Source organism: Enhydra lutris, unplaced genomic scaffold (genome assembly GCF_002288905.1).
Source record: "Enhydra lutris kenyoni isolate GAN:26980312 unplaced genomic scaffold, ASM228890v2 scaffoldscaffold20, whole genome shotgun sequence".
Taxonomy (NCBI): Eukaryota; Metazoa; Chordata; class Mammalia; order Carnivora; family Mustelidae; genus Enhydra; species Enhydra lutris.
Window position 1 is genome coordinate 19,628,191 of NW_019154104.1, and position 22,617 is coordinate 19,650,807.

At 52.6% G+C, this 22,617-nt stretch overlaps 1 protein-coding gene across 7 annotated transcripts; it reads left to right on the plus strand.

Moving 5' to 3' along the window:
• The first annotated feature begins 1,718 nt into the window (after positions 1-1,718).
• LOC111148609 (ATP binding cassette subfamily D member 4) lies at positions 1,719-17,130 on the plus strand. Of its 7 annotated transcripts, XM_022505317.1 has the most exons (19): positions 1,719-1,812; positions 4,281-4,399; positions 4,552-4,679; positions 6,006-6,145; positions 7,365-7,481; positions 7,865-7,990; positions 8,596-8,646; positions 10,261-10,355; positions 10,604-10,725; positions 10,818-10,909; positions 11,063-11,152; positions 12,857-13,065; positions 13,604-13,695; positions 14,202-14,238; positions 14,636-14,685; positions 15,327-15,379; positions 15,662-15,738; positions 16,374-16,489; positions 16,661-17,130. In XM_022505317.1, the coding sequence occupies exons 1-19, from the start codon at positions 1,775-1,777 to the stop codon at positions 16,727-16,729; spliced, it is 1,821 nt and encodes a 606-aa protein (XP_022361025.1). In that variant the 5' UTR covers positions 1,719-1,774; the 3' UTR covers positions 16,730-17,130. The 7 variants fall into 7 exon arrangements, with proteins under 7 accessions (XP_022361025.1, XP_022361029.1, XP_022361031.1 ...); XM_022505321.1 differs by lacking the exon at positions 16,661-17,130 and having other exon boundaries at positions 16,246-16,440; XM_022505322.1 differs by lacking the exon at positions 7,865-7,990 and having other exon boundaries at positions 1,720-1,812.
• Positions 17,131-22,617: the final 5,487 nt, after the last annotated feature.

The following is a 22,617-nucleotide window of genomic DNA, read 5'->3' on the forward strand; positions in this document are numbered from 1 at the left end:
TGTGATCTCTGTCAAATAAATAAATACAATCTTAAAAAAAAAAGGATCAAAGGAAGGCGAAGAGGTACATCCAGATTCAAACTTAGGGCCCCAGGGGATCATGCTGCTTGATTTCTTTCTTTGTGTGCGTTTATTTACAATGTTATTTTTCTTTTAAAGATTTTATTTGTCAGAGAGAGAGAGAGCAAGCAGGAAAGGAAAGGAAAGGCAGGCAGAAGGAGAAGCAGGCTCCCTGATGAGCAGGGAGCCTGATATGGGACTCGATCCCATGACCCTGGGATCATGACCCGAGTGGAAGGCAGACGCTTAACAAACTGAGCCACTCAGGCGTCCCTGTTTACAGTGTTATGCTAGTTCCAGGTGTACAATATAGTGATTCAACAATTCCTTACATCACCTACAGCTCATAAGGATAGATAAGTGCACACCTTAATCCCCATCGCCTGTTTAACCCAATCCCCCACCCATCTCCCCTCTGGTAACCATCAGTTTGTTCTCTATTGTTAAGAGCCTGTTTCTTGGTTTGCCTCTCCCTTTTTTTTTTCTTTGCTCTTTTGTTTTGTTTCTTAAATTACACATATGAGTGAAATCACATGGTATTTCTCGCAAGCTGCTTGTTCTCCGAATTATTTCCCATCTCCCTTTGGGCACAGTAATCAGATGAAGCATTGCATTCTCCAACATTTAACAAATATTTACTAAGCACTTACTAAATACTGGCAGTGTTCTAGGTACTGGGAATACAGCTATGAGCAAGACAGAGAGTCCCTGCTCAAATTTTATTCTCAGAGAGAAAGACAAACAATATGCAAGGAAATAAGATGGCTTCAGACAGTGATAATTATCATGGAGAAAATAAAAGTGGGACACCTGGCTGGCTCGGTCGGTAGAGCATGCAACTTTTTTTTTTTTTTTTTTAAGATTTTATTTATTTATTTGAGACAGGGAGAGAGACCACCAGGGCGCATGAGCATGGGGGAGGACAGAGGGAGAGGGAGAAGCAACTCCCAGATGAGCAGGGAGCCAGATGCTAGACTCCATCCCAGGGCCCTGGGATAATGACCTGGGCCGAAGGCAAACACTTAACTGACTGAGGCACCCAGGTGCCCCAGCATGCAACTCTTGATCTTGGGGTCCTGAGTTCGAGCTTCAAGCTGGGTGCAGAGATTATTTTTAAACAAAGTGTAATACAATCGGGAATGATGTGGGCAGGATGGCATATTCTAGGTTGGGCGACCAGGTGACATTGGAACTAATTTTGAGAACAAGCCATCTGTGGAAGAGCTCCCGGCCAAGACTACTGCACTTGCAAAGACCCTGAGATGGAAACAATGGCCGCTCAATGAAAATGTAAGGGAAAGGTGCCATCATTTATGCCATGGAAACATTTGGACTTTATTCTAACTGCAATCCGGAAGCCTGATTTATGTTGGTAAAAGATCACGGTGGCTTCTGTGGGAGAATGTATGAAACATCTACATTCCGCGTCTGAAATACTTGTCATAAAATAATCCCATTTTTCTCCGCTGTTCTTGTCAAAAAGGAAACCTCCTAGATCCAGCAGTGGGCGCCGTAGGCGCAGGGTCGACAGAATGTAACACTCAGCACTCTCTGGTTCTTTTCGAGGGGTGGGTCGCTTCCGGGAGTGGCCTCGTAGCCAGGCACCTTCCTCTCTAGCCGCCCGTCTCCGTGGTCGCCGTGGGCCCGCCCCTTGGACTCTTCCCGCAGCCGAGTCCGGGGCAGCGGTCCTCCCGAGGAAGGTGGAAGTTTCCCCATGGCGGTCCCGGGGACGGCGGCCGGGGCTGGCGCCAGGTGAGCAGGGCGGCTGGGGAGGCGAGCCGGGCCCCTGGGTGCCTTCCCTGGGGCTGTGTGGCTTGAAGAGCCCCCGCCCCCGCGAAAGAGGAGCTCGGGAAGGGGCGCCCAGCCTCCCGCGCGATCCGAGGCAGCGCCCAGCACTCTGGCTGTGGGATCCTCTCCCTTGGAACTGGCTTTTCCATTCCTCCCACCACCCCCGCCGCCCCGAACCTCCAAGTGCACAGAATTGAGTTAATCGTCCCCAGTTGTTGGCACGCTGTAATCCAGCGCAGGGCCTCTCTTGTGCTTTACATTACTGTGTTCCTCTCTTCGTTCCTTATTCTCAACCCGTTTCTCCCCCGTTCTCCGACTCCCACCCAAGTGTACAGCCCAGTTTATATAAGTTTGCGTGTCTACCTTGAATGATCGTGGTTTTTGAATTCCTATAAATGATAATATGCTGTGATTAAAAAAAAAAAACCTTTTTACTCAGCGTTGTGTTTTTGAGATCATACATTCAGTAGTGATCTAGTTTCTGTTTCTGAGGGCTGCATGATACTACCCTATGTACTTTGGATCGCACTTACTTATACAGTCCCCTGGTGATGACACCTAGATTGCTTCCAGTTTTTAACCACCACAAATACGCTGGCGCTTGTCTCCTTGTGGATATGGGTAATATTTTTCTGGATTATCCACCCCAAGGTAGGATGCTAGGTCATACCTAATTATGCGGAATTGTTTTCTGGAAAGGTCATCTGAGTTTATACTTTCCAATAGCATTGCATAAAGGTTCTGGCTTCCCCACATTCCAGGAATGTTTGGTATTGTTTGGTTTTCTGATGTTTTATCGGTCTGATGGGTTGTAAGGTGACATCCCATTGTGTTTTCATGTATTAAGCATTTGGGTTTCCCCTTTTCTGAATTGCCTGTTTGTATTCTTTTCCCACTCTCCGTGGATTTCCTGTCTTCCTGACTTGCAGGAATTCCTCGTATGCTCTAGATTTTAAAGATTTTATTTATTTATTTGACAGAGTGAGATCACAAGTAGGCAGAGAGACAGAGAGGGAAGCAGGCTCCCTGCTGAGCAGAGAGCCTGATGCGGGGGCTCCATCCCAGGACCCTGAGATCACGACCTGAGCTGAAATCAAAGAGTTGGATGCCCAACCGACTGAGCCACCGAGGCGCCCCTGATTTCTTACTAATGGAGGGTTTGTGTTTCCGATTCCTCCTTTCCCATTCTTCATAGTTGCCCTCAGCTACTCATGGGCCTTTATATTTTCATATAAAGTTCCTCAAGAGAAGCTCTGCTTTTTTGTTATAGACTATTTTTGTTAGAAATGAGGTCTTTATAATGTTAAGTCATGCCAGCTCTGTCTGTTTAAATCTTCTTTTGCATCCTATAGTAGAGCTTTTGTTTTTCTTCTAAAATGTCTTATCCTGGGGTGACGGGCTGGCTCAGTCAGTAGAGCTAGCAACTCTTGATCTCGGGGTTGTGAGCTTGAACCCCATGATGGGTGGAGAGAGCCTGGTGTCAGGCCCCCTGCTGGGCACAAGGAGTCTGCTTCTCCCTCTGCCCTTCCCCTCACTTGCTATCTCGCTCTCTCTCATAAATACATAAAACCTTTAAAATATATATATATTAAATAGATAGATAGATCGATCGAGCTCATGACCCTGAGAGCATGACCTGAGCTGAAATCAAGAGTCGGAGGCTTAGCTGACTGAGCCACCCAAGGCCCCTAAAAATAAAATCTTAAAAAAAAAAATGTGAGGCACCCGGCTGGCTCAGTCGGTTAAGTCTCTGACCCTTGCTCTCAGGACTGTGAGCTCAAGCCCCACACTGGGCTCTATGCTGGGTGTGGGGGCCTATTTAAAAAAAAAAAGTCTTATAAATTATTTTTAAATGTTAATTCCTGGATATTTTACCATTGTTTTAATCATCTTATCTTCTTTGTATTTTCCAGTTGGTTATTGTTGATATAGAACACTATTGATATTTGTTATGTTAACCTTATATCTGGCTGAACTCCTTTTATTCCCAGCATTTGTCTATTGATCTGCTGTTCGCTGTGTAAATGATCACATTATCTGCAAATAAAGACAATTTAATCTCTCCCCTTTTAATTCTTTTACCTCATTTATTTTTCTTTATTGATTCAGCCAGGACCTTAAAATCCTTGATGGGCTTTCTTGTCCTGTTTGTGACCATAAAGAGGATGTGGCTAAAGTTTCTTCATTAACTATGTTTCTTTGCTGTCAATTTTTGGTAAATGACCTTTTATAGCATTTACCAGCTTAGAGAAATTCCTTTCTCTCCCTGGTCTGTTCCAGGCCTAGGCCTACCGCCTTCAGCATCGGGAGGCCATGCATCCTGCATGGGCCGGACCCCTCCCCAGAACGATGTAGGTCAACCTGCTAACTGCTCTCTAAGGCTTCCCTGCCCTCATAGGGCTCGCTCAGCTTCTCCCGCATCTCTTCTTCAGGCCCAGGTTAGATCTGCAGTTTCTCCAGCGGTTCCTACAAATACAGAAGGTTTTGTTTCCCTCCTGGTCATCACAGAATGCCTTGATGTTCCTGACCCTGTTGTGCGTCACCCTACTGAGTGAGTGAGTGAGCCCAGGCTACCGGGGTGGGCAGCAATGGTTTGGGGTCCCTTCTTTCTGGGGAGTTGATAAGGCGAGGACTCAAGGGGAAGCCTCTCTCTTCATTTTCTCCCCCTTCATCACTGACTTCGAACCCCTCTCCCCACCCTAGAACAATTGGTGATCTACCAGGTCGGCTTGATCCCCAGTCAGTACTATGGGGTCCTGGGAAACAAAGACTTGGATGGGTTTAAGAGCCTGACATTCCTGGCTGTGGTGCTCATCGTTCTCAACTCCATGGTAAGGTCTTCTCCCTGCGTTTGTCTTCCTCTCCAGCCTGGCATGAGCACGATGCCGACTGGGACTTAGCCACCAGGAAGCAGGAATCAGGCTGTGGGGTGTGTTCCCTCCCTTTCTGGGAACTAAAGGTCAAAACCCTGTGCAGGGCATTGATCTTCTGTTGGGCCCAATTCCTGGGATGTTTCCAGCTCCCAGGACTAGGCCATGACGTTCTGGTCAGCATTTAGCAGAAATGACCTTGTCCCTTCCAATCCCATTATTCTTGCTTCAGGGAACTCCGAGCATTTGAAAACTAGGATCAGCAGCCAGGGGGCTATTGCTTCTCTGTGGGGCTGAGACCATGGTTCAGCCTGGCGCTGTGTCGTACCTCCCAGCCTCGGCACCCGCTGCTTTCCTGCAAGATGGCCTCCGTCCCCACCCTCATTCACGCAGTTAATGTCTGCTCGCTTTTCCAGGTTCTGCTGTTGTCACCGCCTTCCAGTCCTCCTTAACCTTCTTCCTGTTTCCTCCACCTGCCCTCTTCTCTGCTTTGCTAATACTTGGAGTTAGCCTCTGCTGTAACACTCCTCACACCCTGTAATTGTTTCCTTGCTAGACTGAGCTCATTGTCATTGCCTCGGACTTAGCATGTAGGCGCTCCATCAGTGCTGAACAATGAGTCAGGTCTCCTGATGCTCTGTCTGCCTGTGCCACCTGTTTTCTCGGGGAAGCCCCTTCTCATCACACTTAGTCTGGATGGGTCTTCTGGCAGTGAAACCCCTATGTATACAGAGCTCCCTTCCAAGTTTTGGGGAAAAGAAAAGTGAGAACGTAGATGGCATAGAAGATATCATCCCCGGGGCGCCTGGGTGGCTCAGTGGGTTAAGCCTCTTGCCTTCGGCTCAGGTCATGATTTCAGGGGCCTGGGATTGAGCCCCGCATCAGGCTTTCTGCTCAACGGGGAGCCTGCTTCTCTTCCTCTCTCTCTGCCTGCCTCCCTGCCTACTTGTGATCTCTGTCTGTCAAATAAACAAATAAAATCTTTAAAAAAAAAGATATCATCCCCAATTTCCAGAAGCTCATCGGCTCTCAGGATAAGACCATACAATAGAAAGGGGCCAGAGGCTTGTGCTTGGTGAAGGAATGAGCATGGGAGGGAGGGGGGAGGGGAGAATTCCCTGACTTGACACTTTAACATGGCAGAAGTGCTGAGTGGACAGAGACTAATCGGGATGGGCTGGGGCCGGTCAGCAGACGCTCTCTTAGCTAGCCCTGAGCTCCTCGCTGAGACAAGCAGAAGCCATCCCTCCCGCTCTCTCACTGCCTCTCGCTTCCCCCACTGCGCAGCTGAAGAGCTTTGACCAGTTCACCTGCAACCTGCTGTACGTGAGCTGGAGGAAGGACCTCACTGAGCACCTTCACCGCTTCTACTTCCGAGGCCGCGTGTACTACACCCTCAATGTGCTGCGGGATGACGTCGATAACCCGTAGGCGCCCCTCTCCGTCTTCCCTACCCTCTGCAGGCTTCTGTGGGTCTGGTTCGGCCTTGGAGAGTCCCTGCTGCAGGCCCCTTGAGATCATCCCCAGGTCTCTGCAAATGTTGATAAGCACCATAGGGATGATCTCAAGGGGCCTGCAGCCCCATGGAGGCACCTCTGAGCAGCTGCAGGGCTGAGAATAGGGAACTAAAAGATAGGAGCGGCTCCCTTTTGTCCATTTTATATCCTGTGCTTCCCAACCTCTGCTGCGGGTTTCTCTCCAAAGAAAGTGTCCTTGCTAGCAAACCAGACCTTGGATTTTCAGCAGTGCAAAATTATTGCTGCCCAGGGCTCAGTGTAAGGCTCAGACCTTCACTCTTTCACCTCCCGGTTGATAGGCCTCCATTCACGGAGCCTCAGTTTCCCTTTCTGGAAAATGGGGATGATAGTTCCTATCTCAAGAATACCTCAAAGGATATTCACGCAGTGCACCTGCGCAGCGCGTGGCATGTGGGAAGTGTCCCAGTGCCAGTTAGCGCTGGTTAGTTTACAGGCAAGGAAACCGAGGGCCAGAAAATGCAAGTGACTTGTCCAAGGTCATGACTCTCATTGGAAATGGGAGTCAGTGTGGCCCCCGTGGTGCAGTGGGGATCTCTCCTCACAGACATTCCCTCTCCACTCACCACCCCAGGCCCTTTCTTGCCTGGCGTGACCTTTTGTCAGCTTAAGCTGAGCTTTGCAGCAAAGATGCTTGGGATTCCTGTTGCCTCTTATCTTTCTCTTCTGGGCTCCTCCATGACTCAACCCCTGTGAAGTTTCTGCAGCCAGATAGCTAAAATGGGGGCAGACTCAGGCTCGCAGAAGAGATTGGGAGGAGCTGGAGAGAGAGGACGGCTTTCCTGCTCATCCAGAGACTCTGCTCTTTAACTCCGGTCTTTCTCGGTGCTGCTCAGAACAGGCTTGGGACCCCTGGGTACTGGCCCTTTCATTTGCTACTTTTCCTCAGGGGTAAACTGAGGCGCCCCAAGAAACAGCTCTTCAGAACCCTGTTTAAAGTTCCTAAGGGCCTTAGTGCCTCTAGGAAAACCAGTGCTTGTCTGAGTCCATCTCCCCCTGGGGTCGTGGCTAACAGCGCCAAAAGGCAAGGTCAGAGTAAGAGGTAACCTCTCCGCTCTCGCCGCCCTCCGCCCTGCTGCCCGGTCCAGTTGCTCTGTGTTGTCGGCTGCAGGGACCAGCGCATCAGCCAGGACGTGGAACGGTTCTGCCGGCAGCTCAGCAGCATGGCCAGCAAGCTCATCATCTCCCCCTTCACCCTCATCTACTACACCTACCAGTGCTTCCAAAGGTGAAGCCTCTCCCTTCTCCCCTCCACCATCCCGACCAGATGGTCCCCCCCCACCCCGCCCCAGGTCTCTCACCCACCCACTCACCTCCCCCAGGTCAGGGTCCAGAAGAGGCTGGTCTCTCCTCCCACCTGCAGCCTAGGAAGGCTTCCTCTGTCCTGTGCTCAGGCCCCTCCCCTCCCTTTGGACATGGGGCGTTTCAGTGTCACAGGGGTTCTGGGACCCTGACAACCTAGACCAGGTGCCAGCTGCCCCCACACAGGAGCAGAGGTCCCACAGGACTGCTGGCTGAAATTGGACGAGGGCTGCTTGAAAGTGAACAGGAATCGGGGCTGAGGCCTGCGACAATGTGTGACACCCCCACGCTCCCCTCTCTGCCTTCCAGCACGGGCTGGCTCGGGCCTGTGAGCATCTTCGGGTATTTCATCCTGGGAACCCTGGTGAACAGAATGTTGATGGGGCCCATCGTGGCACAGCTGGTGCAGCAGGAGAAGCTGGAGGGGGATTTTAGGTATGTTCCCCTCGCTTGAGTTTTCTGGGTTGAGCATCATGGCTAAGGAATGAGGGTCTGGAGTAAGATCGCCTCATTCAAATCCCAGCCTGCGCTAGTCGCTAGGCATGTGCTCTTGGGTGAGGTCTTGAACCTCACTAACTTTAGTTTTCCCGTCTTTAAAATGGGGATTGTACTGTTGTCCACAGAGGGGATTGTGAGGAGCATTATTGAGATTCTAGGTGAGAAGCACCGAGAACCGTGTCTGGTTGGCCATTATCGTCCCTTGGCCTTCTCCTGTGCTTCAGTTCCAACCTCCCTGTCATGGCTCAGCCAGTAGATCCAGTGCCTGTGCTGTGCTTCTTGGCCTCCTGCTTCAGGTTGGGCCCTGGGAGGAGGTGGTGTGGGCAGGAATGCACCTGTCCTCTGGGGAGGTGAGGGGTTCCCCCGTCTGCACGGCTCCTGCCACCCCACCCAGGCCCTGGGATTCCAGCCCTGAGACAGCTCGGGGAAGGGCTGGGCCTTTTCGAGGTGGAGCCAGGTCTGGAGGTCTTGGTCCAGGCCTCCGAAAGGAGAGGGGCCAGCACCGCCGGTCGTCCGCATACGTTTCTCTTTGGCCTGCCCAGGTTCAAGCACATGCAGATCCGGGTGAATGCTGAGCCTGCTGCCTTTTTCAGGTGAGTCGGGTTTCCTTCTGCCGCATCGGAGCTGATAGTGGAGATGACAGAAGAGGAAAGACCAGTTGTCCGGCCCTCCCACCCTCACAGAGCCGTGGGGCTGAGCACCCTTACACTGGGCTGTGACCCCCACCCCGTGTCTCTCCCTGTCCTTGTCTGCCTCATCCTTAGATCCAGGGATTTGCTTCTGAAGCTGCTTATTCCTTCTAGTGGCCCAGGAGGGGGCGTAAATTTGTTCCAAGACTGAAACGAGTGAATGCTTCCTGTCTTGGTGATGACTATAAGGCATTGCCTCTGCCTCACTTTTCCTTCTGTAAAATGGCTTCCTGCCAGTGCCTGATGGCCGATCAGAGTCTCAAAGACTGATCCTTTGTCTCTGCAGGATGGGAGGGAAAGGAGGCCTCAGGAGATCAGGAGACTCGCTCCCCACAAACACTGTCCAAGTAGAACGAAGTATCAGCAGCATTGTGAAATCTCATTCCTTCCCTCAGGGTCAGGGTAGGTCCCTGGGCCCTGCCTTCTGTGAGGCCTCTGGAGTCATCGTTAGGCCCCAGAGAGAGAACTCAGGCCCCAGAGGTGTGTGTTGAAAGAGTGGAAGCGGCTCTTGGATCGCCTGGAGCTAATAGCCCCAGGACCTTTGCCCTTGTCGGTCTTTGCTGCAGTTTGCAGCTGCTGCCACTTGGGGGCGCCTCGCATACTAGGACTCTGAGGTGGGCTTTGGTTGTGTGGCCATAGGGCTGGGGCTGTGCCGAGGGCTTTTGGATTTTTGCAGTCTCTCATGAAGTTCTGGGCTCTGGGGAAGGCAGGTTGCTTCTTGGAGTCTAGATGGGTTCTTCTGTGGCTTCTCTGTCCCTCTGACACTTTCCAGGTGCCAGGTACTGAATGCAGTGTGTCTGCCTGCCCCCCAACCTGGGAGCTCAGGGACAGGGACTGTTTCATCCCCTTGTTTATCTCACTGGCTAACCAGCACAGAGCCTGCCACCGAGCAACTGCTCCGTGTGTAGTTGCTGAGTAACAGCTGTTACTTACTAAGGGCCCCTCTTCTGTCTGGAACTTTCTATTTAGAAATTCTCTAACTGGGGCACCTGGGTGGCTCAGAGGGTTAAAACCTCTGCTTTCGGCTCAGGTCATGATCCCAGAGTCCTGGGATCGAGCCCCGATTCGGGCTCTCTGCTCAGCGGGGAGCCTGCTTCCTCCTTTCTGCCTGCCTCTCTGCCTACTTGTGATCTCTATCTGTCAAATAAATCAATAAAATCTTAAAAAAAAAAAAAGAAATTCTGTAACTTATTTTGTAGGTATGATTAGCCCCATTTTACAGAACAAGACACTGAGACTCGGAGGCTTAAGGCACTAATCAGTGTCACCCAGCTGGCAGTTGGCCAGAGCCTGGGTTTGAGCCAGGCCTGCCCAGTCTAGAGTTCATGTTCTTTCCCCAGACAACACTGTGCTGAGGAAGTAAAGCAGTGAATGGAGGCTCGTGGCAGAAAGGGTCTAAGATGAAGACCACTGGGATGGGCTTGGTCCCCAGAGGAGAGTGTGGTGAGGGCCAGAGGGTCTCCCCGAGCCTGGATGAGGCTTTGCGGGCCCCATCGACATCCCAGCCTTCCTTGTCAGGGCTGGGCATGTGGAGCACATGAGGACAGACCGCAGGCTGCAGAGACTCCTTCAGACCCAGCGGGAGCTGATGTCCAAGGAGCTCTGGCTGTACAGTAGGTGGACGGAGCCCGGGGAGGCAGGAACCTCAGGAACGGGATAGTCTTCCCTTCCCCCGCTTTCTCTCTGCACTAATCAGTCTGCTGGCATGAAGGAATCAACCACGGGGAGCCACTGCCTTTGCCAGGAGTGTCCTCGGGAGAACGAGGCCCCAGGGACTAGCTTGGTCCTGTCTGGCGGCATCTTCCCTCAGAGCCATCAGTGGTTCCCAGGTCTCTAACCTCTGTGTTTCTGTCGCCTGCAGTCGGCGTCAACACCTTCGACTATCTGGGCAGCATCCTGAGTTACGTTGTGATCGCCATCCCTATTTTCAGTGGTGTCTACGGAGACCTGAGCCCCACAGAGCTCAGCACTCTGGTCAGCAAGGTGAGGCTCCCTCCCGGGGACCCCTCACGCAGTCCCCTCTGTCTGGGGCCTCGGCGTCCAGGCCGGTGCTCACGGCTCGCTGTGCTGTGCAGAATGCCTTCGTGTGCATTTACCTCATCAGCTGCTTCAGCGGGCTCATCGACCTCTCCAGCACGCTCTCCGATGTGGCTGGTTACACACACAGGTGAGGCTGCGTCCTGAGCAGAGCGGGCGCTCCTGGGAGGAGGAGCTGAATGAGAGAAGGGACAGAAAAGCCATGTGCCAGTGGATGTGAGGGAAGGAAGATCACATTCCCCTGGGCCCCCAGACCCACCTCGGGTTTTCACTTCTTGCCCAGGATCGGGGAGCTTCAGGAGACCCTGCTGGACATGTCCCTGAGGTCGCGGGCTGGCGAGATCCTGGACGAGAGCGAGTGGGACACGGACAGGTGAGCGCCGGGCGGGCAGGGCGGTGCCAGGGTGCGTGTGCCCAGCTTGGCTTCGGCCTGAAGCCCTGCTCTTCCCTGGCCGGGCGGCAGAGCCCATGTCGTGCCTGGTGTAAGGGACGCTGCAGGTGTCTGCAGGCAGTGGGGCTGTTCTGGCATCTGTTATGGTCATTTACGCCTTCCTCCGGCTGCTGGAACCCTGGTACACACTCCCACCTGGGCACGAGATGACAAAACAGAAATCTGAGTGGTCTCACTCCCACTGAGCCCTGCCGCCTGCCCCTTTCCTCGGGGCCTGCCTGTTCTCTCTTCCCCAGGCCTCGCTCACCTCCACATGTGTCTTTACTTGTGTCTCCTTTTTTTTTTTTTAAAGATTATATTTATTTATTTATTTGATTGAGAGAGAGAGAGAGAGAGAACATGAGTGGAGGGGAGTGGCAGAGGCAGAGGGAGAAGCAGGCTTGCTGGGCAGGGAGCCCGATGCGAGGCTCGATCCCAGGACCCTGAGACCATGACCTGAGCCGAAGGCAGACGCTCAACTGACTGAGCCACCCAGACGCCCTTTACTTGTGCCTCCTTGATGCATTGTGAGGTTTCTGACCTTTCTGGGCACTGAAGATTGTTTCACGTCCTCGCTCTCTTGCTCACTAATTACTCAGCTGTTCTGTGTCTCAGTTTCTTCATCTCTGTGAGGGGAACAGTAATGGAACCTTCCTCTCAGGGTAGTTGTGAGGCTTAACTGTCACGGTCCCTGGAAAGTGCTTGGACAGTGGCCACCGAGTAAGCTTTCAAAAATGGAAACAGCCTGAGTTCCGGGGCCTACACGCAACTGCCTTCTGAGCGACTAAAGTCTGAACTCTTGCCCCATTTAGAATTCAGCCTTCATGCGGCCGTGGGCCTGGGGCTGGGGAGGGCGAGTGACACCGGAGGTGCTGTTCTCCCAGGGAGAGGGGCATCTGTGCAGAGCCAGAAACTCCAGGTCCCTTTACGACCACCACGCCTGTCCTGTCCTAGCCGCTGGTCACACACGCTGTACATACCCCCCCAGGATTAAAGCTAGAGTTTCAGCTCCGTGACCCCGAGTGAGTCACTTAGCCACCTGACTTGGTTTCTTCATCTGCCAAGTGGGGATGTTGTTTGCGATCCATGGGTGTTAAAGTGGATTAAGATCAGTCTCGGCAGGGCTTTGCACAGCCTGGCACAGACTAGGCGCCCTCAGCCCTCCTTCTGTGTTCGTATGCCTGGGCTGCCGTAACAAGATTCCCCAGGCCGGGTGGCTCACACAAGACATTTATTTTCTCACAATTCTGGAGGCTCGAAGTCCAAGATCAAGGTGCTGGTCGGGTTGGTTTCTCCTGAGGCCTCTCTCCTTGGCTTGCAGATAGATGGCCGTCTTCCTGCTGTGTCCTTTTCTGGCACTTTCTCTGTGCATGAGCATGCCTGGTGTGTCTCTTCTTAGAAGGCCGTCAGCATATTGGGTTAGAGCCCTACCCTGATAGCCTCACTTTAACATAATCATTTCTTTAATACCTTCTCTTTAACTGCAGTTACCTTCTGGGGTACCGGGGGTGAGACTTCAGCCTGTGATTTTTGAGAACACAGTTTAGCACATAACAACTCCTCTGTCCAGAGGTGAGGCCCCCCAAGGAGAAGACCCTGCCCCTGCAGGACTGACACTACTTCTCTCCTCTCGTCTTCTGATCGCAGGGCCCCAGAGTGGCCAGTCGCAGAGCCAGCGGACACAGCTTTTCTCCTTGAGCAGGTCTCCATCTGCGCCCCGGCCTCTAACAAGCCCTTAATCAAGGATCTGAGCCTGAAGATCTCCGAGGGGCAGAGCCTGCTTATCACGGGCAACACGGGCACGGGCAAGACCTCCTTGCTCCGGGTTCTGGGCGGCCTCTGGGCAAGCACACGGGGTGAGAGCCAGCCTTGGCCTGGTGGGATGCGGGTGTATGTGTGTGCGTGCGTGTGTATAAACCTTCAGGCCTTTTTTTTTTTTTTTTTAAGATTTATTTGACAGAGAGACAGGAAGAGAGGGAACACAAGTGGGGGGGTGGGAGAGGGAGAAGCAGGCTTTTCGCTGAGCAGGGAGCCCAACGCGGGGCTCGATTCCAGGACCCTGGGATCGTGACCTGAGCTGAAGGCAGATGCTTAACTGAGCCACCCAGGTGCCCCGAAATCCAGGCCTTTTTTTTTTTTTTTTTTTAAATTTTTTTTATTTATTTGACAAAGATCACAAGTAGGCAGAGAGGCAGGTGGAGAGAGAGGAGGAAGCAGGCTCCCCACGGAGCAGAGAGCCCGATGCAGGGATCATGACCTGAGCTGAAGGCAGAGGCTTTAACCCACTGAGCCACCCAGGTGCCCCAATCCAGGCCTTTTTGTTGGGGAAAGGAAATGAGAGACAGTTACTTTCTCTGGGAGATCTCAGAGTGGAGGTTTCTGTGGGTTCTGCAGGCTCGGTGCAGATGCTGACGGACTTTGGACCCCATGGGGTGCTGTTCCTGCCTCAAAAGCCATTCTTCACTGACGGGACCCTTCGGGAGCAGGTCAGCCTGGGGCCACTTCTACCTCCACCCTAATGGAGACCTCTGGCAGTGTGACAGGTCTCAGCTCTAGAAAGTTATAGGCCAGAAGATGGGGCAGTGAATGGCTCCTGCCCAGGAACTCCCTGGTTCTAAGAATGCTTTATTCCCCTCTGAGGATTGGGCCCCCATAGTAGAGCAGCTCCTGGGGGCAGGTTAGCCTGTGGGGGCCAAAACCAAATATCACATACATTTGTTGCCCCCCAGACTGGATTCTGGAGGCCTTGGCCTTAGGAGGCTCACAGACTCTCCCCTCAGACCCACATCTGAAGGTTGCAGTGACCCTGCCCCGCTGTCTGCTGGCCCAGACTCCCCCACTGGCCCTTGGCCTGGGTGTCCCTCCCCGTCCTCAGGTGGAGAGGTGCCTGGCCCCTGGCAGTTCCTGAGGCTGTTGCAGGGGAGGATAGGCTGTGTACAGCACCACCTCTCATGGGCCCTCATCTTAGACCTGTGTGGTTTTGTTTTATCAGGTGATCTACCCGCTGAAGGAAATCTACCCAGACTCAGGTGAGCTGGCCCTCCTTGGGCGCGTCCTCCCATCTAAATCATCCCTCCTCTGCCTGGCTGGGGCCTCACCGATGCCCTTTGGCAGAGGCTCCAGCAAGGCTGTTGGTTTCAGGTTGTTTTCTTCTCCTCCTTCAAGTGTTTACTATTTGGGGGGCTGTTCCCTGACCTCGTCTTGTTCTGTCTTCCCCTCCTTGAGGAGAGACACACACTGGAGGAAGGGAAGGGACTGCTCCTTCGCCTGGCCCTTCCCTTATGTATTAGGGGCTGTAACCCTCACCCTGCAGAACCTTAGTCCAGGTTCTGGTGCCCCCACCCCTGCCCCCTTCCATGATGTACCCCGTCTCTTCTGGCTGCCCAGAGGGAGCTGACTTCTTGAAGAAGCTTCTCTGTTTGGCAGGTTCTACTGATGATGAGCGGATCCTGAGGTTCTTGGAGTTGGCAGGCCTGGTGAGTGTGGGCAGGGACCCTGGGACCCAGGCCCACCTGGTAGCACTGACCACAAGGGCACTACGCAGAGCCGGCGTAGTGCCCGGGGCCCAGGACTGGCAGTTTGAGCCTGGACTGTGGGAGTGGGAGTAGAAAGTGGTGATGGGAGTAGCTGGCCAGAGACAGGCGACGGGGGGTGCGTTGTCTATATTGAGTTTTATTATTTATTTATTTATTTATTAAAAGATTTTATTTATTTGACAGAGAAACGGGGAGAGCGAACACAAGCAAGGGGAGTGGGAAAGGGAGAAGCAGGCTTCCCACTGAGTAGGGAGCCCGATGCGGGACTTGATCCCAGGACCCTGGGATCCTGACCTAAGCCGAAGGCAGAGGCTTAATGACTGAGCCACTGAGGCGCCCCTGTAGTGAGCTTTAAAATGTTAATAAAATGAAGTCTGCTTTCTCTTGTCATCCTGCTCCAGCAGATGTAGACGGTGTAGTTGATGGGATCTTCCTCTCTGCTGGGGGCTGCTTGTTCCCATAGCCCCTGCCACGGCGTGTGCGCCACAGGGCCCTCGCTGTCTCAGAGGCGTGTGTGGTGGGATGACTGGGAGCAGGGGTGGGTCCTCTGACGGACAACATTCGCTCTGGGTGTGTTACAGTCCAGTCTGGTGACAAGGACAGAGGGTCTGGACCAGCAGGTCGATTGGAACTGGTAAGAAGGGAGTCGGGGTGCTCCAGAGCCAGCTCCCCCAAACACAGTGGGTTCTGGGTATTTGCTGGCCCGTCAGGGGCACGTTCACGCCCTCAGGAGCAGTGTTTTGGCCTCACCTCCCGCGGGTGGCGGGGCTGGACTGTGGTTGAAAGGGGAGGGAGATGTCCGTCTGTCCCGGGGCCAGCCTCTCTGCCCAAGAACCTCTTCTTGCTTAGACCCATTCTGTGCAAAAGCCAGGCCCATCCTCCTTCCTCTGGGGGTCCTCTCCTTCCTGTTCCTCAGGTACGACGTTTTGTCCCCGGGAGAGATGCAGAGGCTCTCCTTTGCCCGGCTCTTCTACCTACAGCCCAAGTATGCAGGTGAGGTGTGACCCGGAAATGCGCACACCCAGTATTGTGTGTGTGTGTGTGTGTGTGTGACTACCGGGGCATTCAGACGTGTTGGAGAGCACCCCTTTGCATGGCCAGCCACCTCTGTCCCTACATGGGAGGATGGCAGGGCTCTGCCCCTGTGGCAGCAAGGTTGGTGTCCCCAGAGCAGCTGTGGACATGTCACACCACCAGTTCTCGAGCATTCTGCCATGGCAGCAGCTGGAGCCAGCCTGGAAAGCTTGCGCTCTTACGCTCCTCAGCGTCTGCCGGTAATAAGTGGGCAGCACCCCCAGCTGTGCCTGGCAGAGGGGTGACAGGTGTGAACTTCTTCAGGGGCTGATGTCCTTGTCCTTGGGGGAGCTGAGAAGCATTGGCCTGTGAGGTTCTAGGCTATGCCGGCGCAGACTCTGGGAAGCTGGGGGATTTCGTCCCGCCACTGGAAAGTGGATGGGGCCTCGCCCTCTGCTCTTCTGCCCCACTCTCTTCCCGTGCCAGGGCTCCTGGAAGCCAGAGCAGCTTTCGGCCAGCCTCGCCCTGGGTCCCAGCCAGAGGTGAGCGGGTTTGGAGAACAGAGATGGGCCAGGGCCAGGAGCTGATCTCTTCCTGCCGGATTCTGCCCTCAGTGCTTGATGAAGCCACCAGTGCCCTGACCGAGGAGGTGGAGGGCGAGCTCTACCGCATCGGCCAGCAGCTGGGCATGACGTTCATCAGTGTGGGGCATCGACGTAGCCTCGAGAAGGTACCCAAGCTCCTGGAGGTGGCCTGAGGAGGAGGAAGAGCCCAAAGGCCCCTAGCCAGGGCCTGGGGCCCTTCAAAATGGGGAGCGGGGGTGTGGAGGGGGCAGGGGAGGGACGGCCTTCTGTTGTGCGGCCAGCACAGCCTCATCTGCGTCTGTGCTGGCCTCTTGCAGTTTCACTCCTTGGTTCTGAAACTCTGTGGAGAAGGAAGATGGGAACTGACCAGAATCAAGGCAGAGTGAAGCCAAGGGTGTGGCTGGCCATGGGAAGAAGTGCCCAGCGCGGGGCCGATCGGCATTCTCCCAGAGAGACTGGGGGGCCTGCGGGGCAAGGGAGACCCCTGGCTCACCTCCCGGACCCCGTGTGGGGAGCTCTGGGAGAAGGGCCCAGCCGGGGTGTGGCTCTCTGTGGGGTGCTCTGTCCTGCCAGGGCGCCTCCTGCTGCCTCAGCCAGAGCTCCCAGCACTTGGAGAGCTGATTGCTTACAAACAACCTCAGATTGTGTTTTCTAAACAAAAACCTGAAATGTGGGATCTATGAGAAATGTAGGGTCATTGTGGAAAGAATATTGGGCTTAAAGTCAAGAGATCCAGAAATCTTTTAAATCCTTTAATTTTTGTACAAGATTTTTTTTAACTTTAATCAACTATTTAAATTTTATAACTTTTTGTAAAAAAAATAAGCATTTCTTACAAATTGTAGCTTTCTCCCTTTTTCTTTTCCACTGTAAGGTGACCTTTTAAATTGAATCTGCAGACTTTTATTTGGGAGCTTGAGGGGAAGGGAGATGCACTCTCCACTGTACTGGAACATTCTACGCCTGGTTTTTCACTTCACTCCACACCTGTAGTTTCCCTTTGCCGGTTGTACCTGAGTCACTAACCTCTAGGGCCCTTCTGTTTTTCTTGTCCTAACCCAGGTAAAAATAAAAATAAATCTCTTTCCCGTCAGTCAATGACCTAAAATAAGGTCAGAGATCCTTCAAAAATAATCTTTGTGAGGAAACAGCAACAACCAGAGGGAACAGACAAAACCCAGAAAGCACAAAAACTTGAGATGGAAAACGACCGAGCCCGAAGCCCTTATTCTAGAACAATGTTGCCCAGAGTTTAGTTGTCAGGATAGTGCGCTCATGATTTTTGCCAGATCTCTGTACTTCTTATACTGTGAAATACCTTTTTTTTTTTTTTTAAGATTTTGTTTATTTATTTGACAGAGTGAGAGAACACAAGCAGAGGGAGAAACAGACTAGCTTGACATAGTCCCAGGACCCTGGGATCGTGACCTGAGCTGAAGGCAGACACTTAACCATCTGAGCCACCCAGGTGCCCCTAGCTAGTATTTTTAAAATTAAGTCATTCTTTAAACCTAATTGATTTTTTTAAAGGTACTTGATATAAATAGAATGGAACTGTAAAAATGAACCATGTTCATAACAATGTTATGAAATTGCAGTTTGGTACTGTGCCTGGAGAGTCTGAGCCTGAGGCTTGCTCTCTGTACAAAGGGAGGTTAAGGGATGTTGCAAGGAGAGTTAGCCATACCGGCACCCAAGTAAGAACTTTCTCCTTAATAAAGTTAGACACCTGGAATGGGAACTGCTGGGGAAATCACTTCCTCACTCTAAGACTTGAGGTTATTTATTGCCTTGTGGGTCCCGCTGAACATGCCAGATGTGGGGTGGGAAACCGCAGAAAGGGAAACTGGGGAGGTGCTGTCTACACAGCGGGCGCCTCCCCTGCCGGCTTGGCTGCCCCGCAGCCCTGGAGCCTGTTCCCCAGTTCCACCGCGTCGGGGCGCTAGCATGGTGCATCCGGGTACCTCGCCGGGAGAGCTCAGGTGGCCACCTGACCCGGTCTGATGGCAGGGCCCGTCGCCGGTGAAGCTTCCTGAGGAACCTGCAGGACATCAGGTCCACAAAGGCCTGTGGCAGCCCTGCAGCCAGTGTCCAGCCCTCTCCCAGCGCTGGGAGGGACCATCAAGGTTGGCATCTGCTCCAGGAGCCCTCCCATCCTTGAATCTCCCAACCGCATCCTGCCAAGCGTCTTCTGGCCTCCAGTCAAACACATCTAGCCCTGCGGACCACCCAGCCTCGGACCCCTCTAACTGAAGAAAGCTCTTTTTCAGGTTAAGGGGACCCTGTCTCCCTGAGGACTAAGGACACCCCAGACTCCCACCCCGTGGGTGTGTGTCTGTTACGTTGCGGGGGCAGGGTGTGGACAGACCCCCCCCCCCAACAGTTTAATTTCTGTACTTTTTTTCAATATAGGAAGCTCCCCCCGGCCTTTCTGTTGACAGCATCGCCTTACGGACCCGCTTCCTCCTCACTAGACCCTCGAGCGCCCAAGCCTTCCTGCAGAGGCTGCTGCCAGCAGATGACTTGGAAGAGCAAGTTGGTGCCTAACTCCGGGTCTTGGTATTTGCTTTTCCTCCGTCTCAGACATGTTTTGAGTGCTGTTCCTGTTCTGAGTGCCCAGGGCTCTCCCTTGTAGAAGCTCTAGCAGGAGAAAGCTATTCTTAGGGGCAGACCCCGCCTTTGCCCATCACTCATCTCAGAGATGGAGGCTACTGAGAGTTTTGGATGAATCCGTACACACCTGCATACAAGTCTGATTATGTGTCCTCAGTATGGAACAAGGGCAAAATGTTTATTTTACATGTTTTCAGGGGCACCTGGGTGGCTCAGTGGGTTAAGCCTCTGCCTTCGGCTCAGGTCATGATCTCAGGGTCCTAGGATGGAGCCCCACATTGGGCTCTCTGCTCAGCGGGGAACCTGCTTCCTCCTCTCTCTCTGCCTGCTGTTCTGCTTACTTGTGATCTCTCTCTCTCTGTCAAATAAATAAAATCTTTTAAAAAAATAAATATTTTCAAATCAACCAGGCAAATAACTTTCCATCTCATTCTACCAATCAGGGAACTATACAGACCCAGTCGATGGTATACAGAAATATTAGTCTGTCCCTTTGTCACCCTTCTGAGGAGTCCTAGGGCTGTGGGACACAGAGCAAAATGATCTTCTGTCATCCCCATCACATGTCTGCTTACCATAGCAATACTACCTACTGTGACCTGCAATTTAAATGCAATCCCTATCAAAATCCCATTGGCCTATTTCTGCAGAAATGAGAAAGTTGATCCTAAAATTCATATAGAACTGCAAGTGATCTCAAATGGGCAAAACAATCTTGAAAAAGAACCAAGTTGGAGGACTCACACTTGGAGGTTTCAAAAATTACTTCAAAGGTATGGTAATCAAAACATGGCAGTGTTCACATAAGGGAGAGTGTTTCTTTAGGACATTAGAGTGTTCAAAAGTGACCTCATATACAAGGGAACTTAGAAAGCCGCATGCATGGCCTGGACAGGATGCACGCTCATCAAAGACCCGAGAAGATCCTGAGCTTTCCTTTCTGGCTGTCCTCTCGGCTCAGTCCAAGCTGGAAGTAAAGGCTAAGACAGAGTTGAAAGAGTTAAGCTGGCTCAGTGTTAGAGTCCCCGCACGGAGTCAGTCTGGAAAGCTGGGGAGAGAAGGAGGTTTTGTTTGTTCGAGGTCCTGGTATTCAAGGAAATCTCTGCCAAAATACTGACTGAACAGGGACTTCAAGTGACCACATGTGGTAAGGATGACAGTCCTTGCAAAACTAGTTTGAGAAAGTGGCCAAAAAGATGTCTGCAGCCTTCAGTAATAAAAAAACAGCAAACCCTGGGGAAGGGGAGGAACTGGTTTCTAGTTACTATATTATATTCGAATGTCCAGTTTTCAACAAAAGCAAATCATAAAAAGAAACAGGATTCTGGTCCATTCAAAGGACGAGGCTGGGGCGGGGGCGGGCGGGTGGCAATGACAGAAACCATCTGTGAGGAAGTCTGTATACTCTTACTAGATGAAGCTTTAAACCAACGGTCTTAAGTATGCTCCGATCGTCAAAGGAAACCTGAGAGCTGTTTTGGCTCTGGCCCTGGTGCTGAAGCCAACAGCTCGGTCTGCACCTAGCACTGACTAGGGCTGGATCTGGTGTTGGAACTGCTTCCAGCTCGAGATGGTACTGGCTCTAGGTTTGTAACTGGTGCTAAAGCTGGTCCAGGAATGGGCTGTACCCCCAAACCTTGCACTAGCCAGACAACTGACTCAAGCTCTGGCCCTCATGGTAGAGCTGGGGCTGGAGCTGGGGCTCACTCTCTCTGGGCGGTGGCTCTCTTACTGGCTCTAGCTCTGGAGCTATGGTAGAGCGAGCACTGGATCTGGGCTGGGGCTGCCTCTAGCTCTGGAGCTGGTACTGGTGCTGGTTCTAGCTCTCCAGTCCACTCTCACTGGAGGTCAACAGTTTGACACGGGGCCAAAGGCATCTCTAGCTCTGGATCTGGGGTTACAGCTGGCACTGGAGCTGGTTCTGGAAAAGGTGGACACGGCATTCCAGGTCCAAGCCAGGCAGGTTGCCATGTACAAAGGCCACCGGCTGCTTCTGGCAGGGCAAATCTGGAGGCTGGCAGGAATCCTCCAGATACTGGTCCAGCAGCCAGGCGTGCAGGATGGCAGGGAGGGCCCTGAGGATAGGAAGGCCAGCAGCAGAGTCAGAACCCTGGCCTTTGCCCCCCACACTGCCTCCTATGGCACCTCTGCAGGGGGCTCTGCTCCTCTACCGCCTTGCGCATCCAGAGACCAGCCGCATCCCAAACCCACTCTGGCTTCCTGCCAGAATCAGGCCCGGTCATCAATCAGGGGACTCAGTCATAGGGTGCTCTCGGTAAGTGTCCAACCAAACACCCCCCTTCTTTAGGGAAGCCTGGCATATTCCTCTGTCTCTGTCTCCTGCCATAAACTCCGCGGGGGCAGGGAGGGGTTGTGCCTGCTCCCTTTGTCACAGCACTGGCACACAGTAGGTGCTCCATAAATGTCTAACGGACAAGGGAACAAATGGAGTCTGTCCTGCCCAGGCTTGTCTGGGCCCTTGCGGCCCCTCATCCTGTAGCTTGTGCGCTGAGGTGCTGCCTTACTCTGCACACCGCGTCTCATCTCGTCCTCCCCCTGTACCTGCGGTTCTGAAGGACCGGGCCACCGCCAGCCCTAGGGGCATGCGCAGCAGAGCATACAGGGGTGAGGTACGAGGTGGACTTGGGGTGAGGTACGAGGTGGACTTGGCAGTAGGTTGCTCACCACGCCCCTTGTCCTGAGCCCCTGTGCAGACCGCGGGGGGCGGAGGGGGGCGGCGGGGGGCTGTGGGGGACCGCAAGCAGAGCTGGGAAGGGGCTGTGGTGAGTCTGTGTCTGACGCTTCCTCACGATTAGATTCAGGTTTTACCACTTCATCGCGAGGAAATACCAGACACAAATTGTGGATATGCCATCAAGAAACTGGCCTGAAATCTTCAAAACTGTCAAAGTCACGGAAAGCAAGGAAAGCCAGGACGGTTCCCACTTGGAAGGGAACCACAGAGACTTGGCAACTTAAATCCAATGTGTGGTGCCGGACTGGATCCACCACTTATAAAGGGTGTTGTTGGAAAATTCAGTGTTCTGGGGACTGGATAAAGTATTTTTTTTAAAAGATTTTATTTATTTATTTGAGACAGAGAGAGAGAGAGAGCATGAGAGGAGAGAAGTCAGCGAGAGAAGCAGTCTCCCCACGGAGCAGGGAGCCCGATGTGGGACTTGATCCTGGAACTCCAGGATCATGACCTGAGCTAAAGGCAATTGCTTAACCAACTGAGCCACCCAGGCGCCCACAAATGAATCTTTTTTTTAAATTTTTTTAAAAATTTTTATTTATTTGACAGACAGAGATCACAAGTAGGCAGAGAGGCAGGCAGAGAGAGGAGGAAGCAGTCGCCCTGCTAAGCAGAGAGCCTGATGTGGGGCTGGATTGACCCTGGGATCATGACCTGAGCTGAAGGTAGAGGCCTTAACCCACTGAGCCACCCAGGAGCCCCAACCTGGATGAAGTATTGAATCAGTGTCAATTTCTTGATTTTATTGGTTGTATAGTGCTTATGTAGGAGGGTGTCTTCATTTTAAGAAGTGTATACACTGAGTATTAAAGAGTGATGGGACATTATGTCCTCAGCTTGCTCTCAAATGCTTTAGGAAAAAAATGTAAAAATATATATATCAAGAGAATAATAAGGCAATGTAAT

What these genes read in the sequence shown, in the direction of transcription:
- LOC111148609 (XM_022505317.1), top strand. Translation starts at nt 1,775, where the DNA reads ATGGCGGTCCCGGGGACGGCGGCCGGGGCTGGCGCCAG. An exon ending in AAGCTGGAGGGGGATTTTAG is followed by an intron (nt 7,991 to 8,595) that starts GTATGTTCCCCT and finishes TGGCCTGCCCAG; the next exon opens with GTTCAAGCACATGCAGATCC. An exon ending in CAGCAGGTCGATTGGAACTG is followed by an intron (nt 15,380 to 15,661) that starts GTAAGAAGGGAG and finishes CCTGTTCCTCAG; the next exon opens with GTACGACGTTTTGTCCCCGG.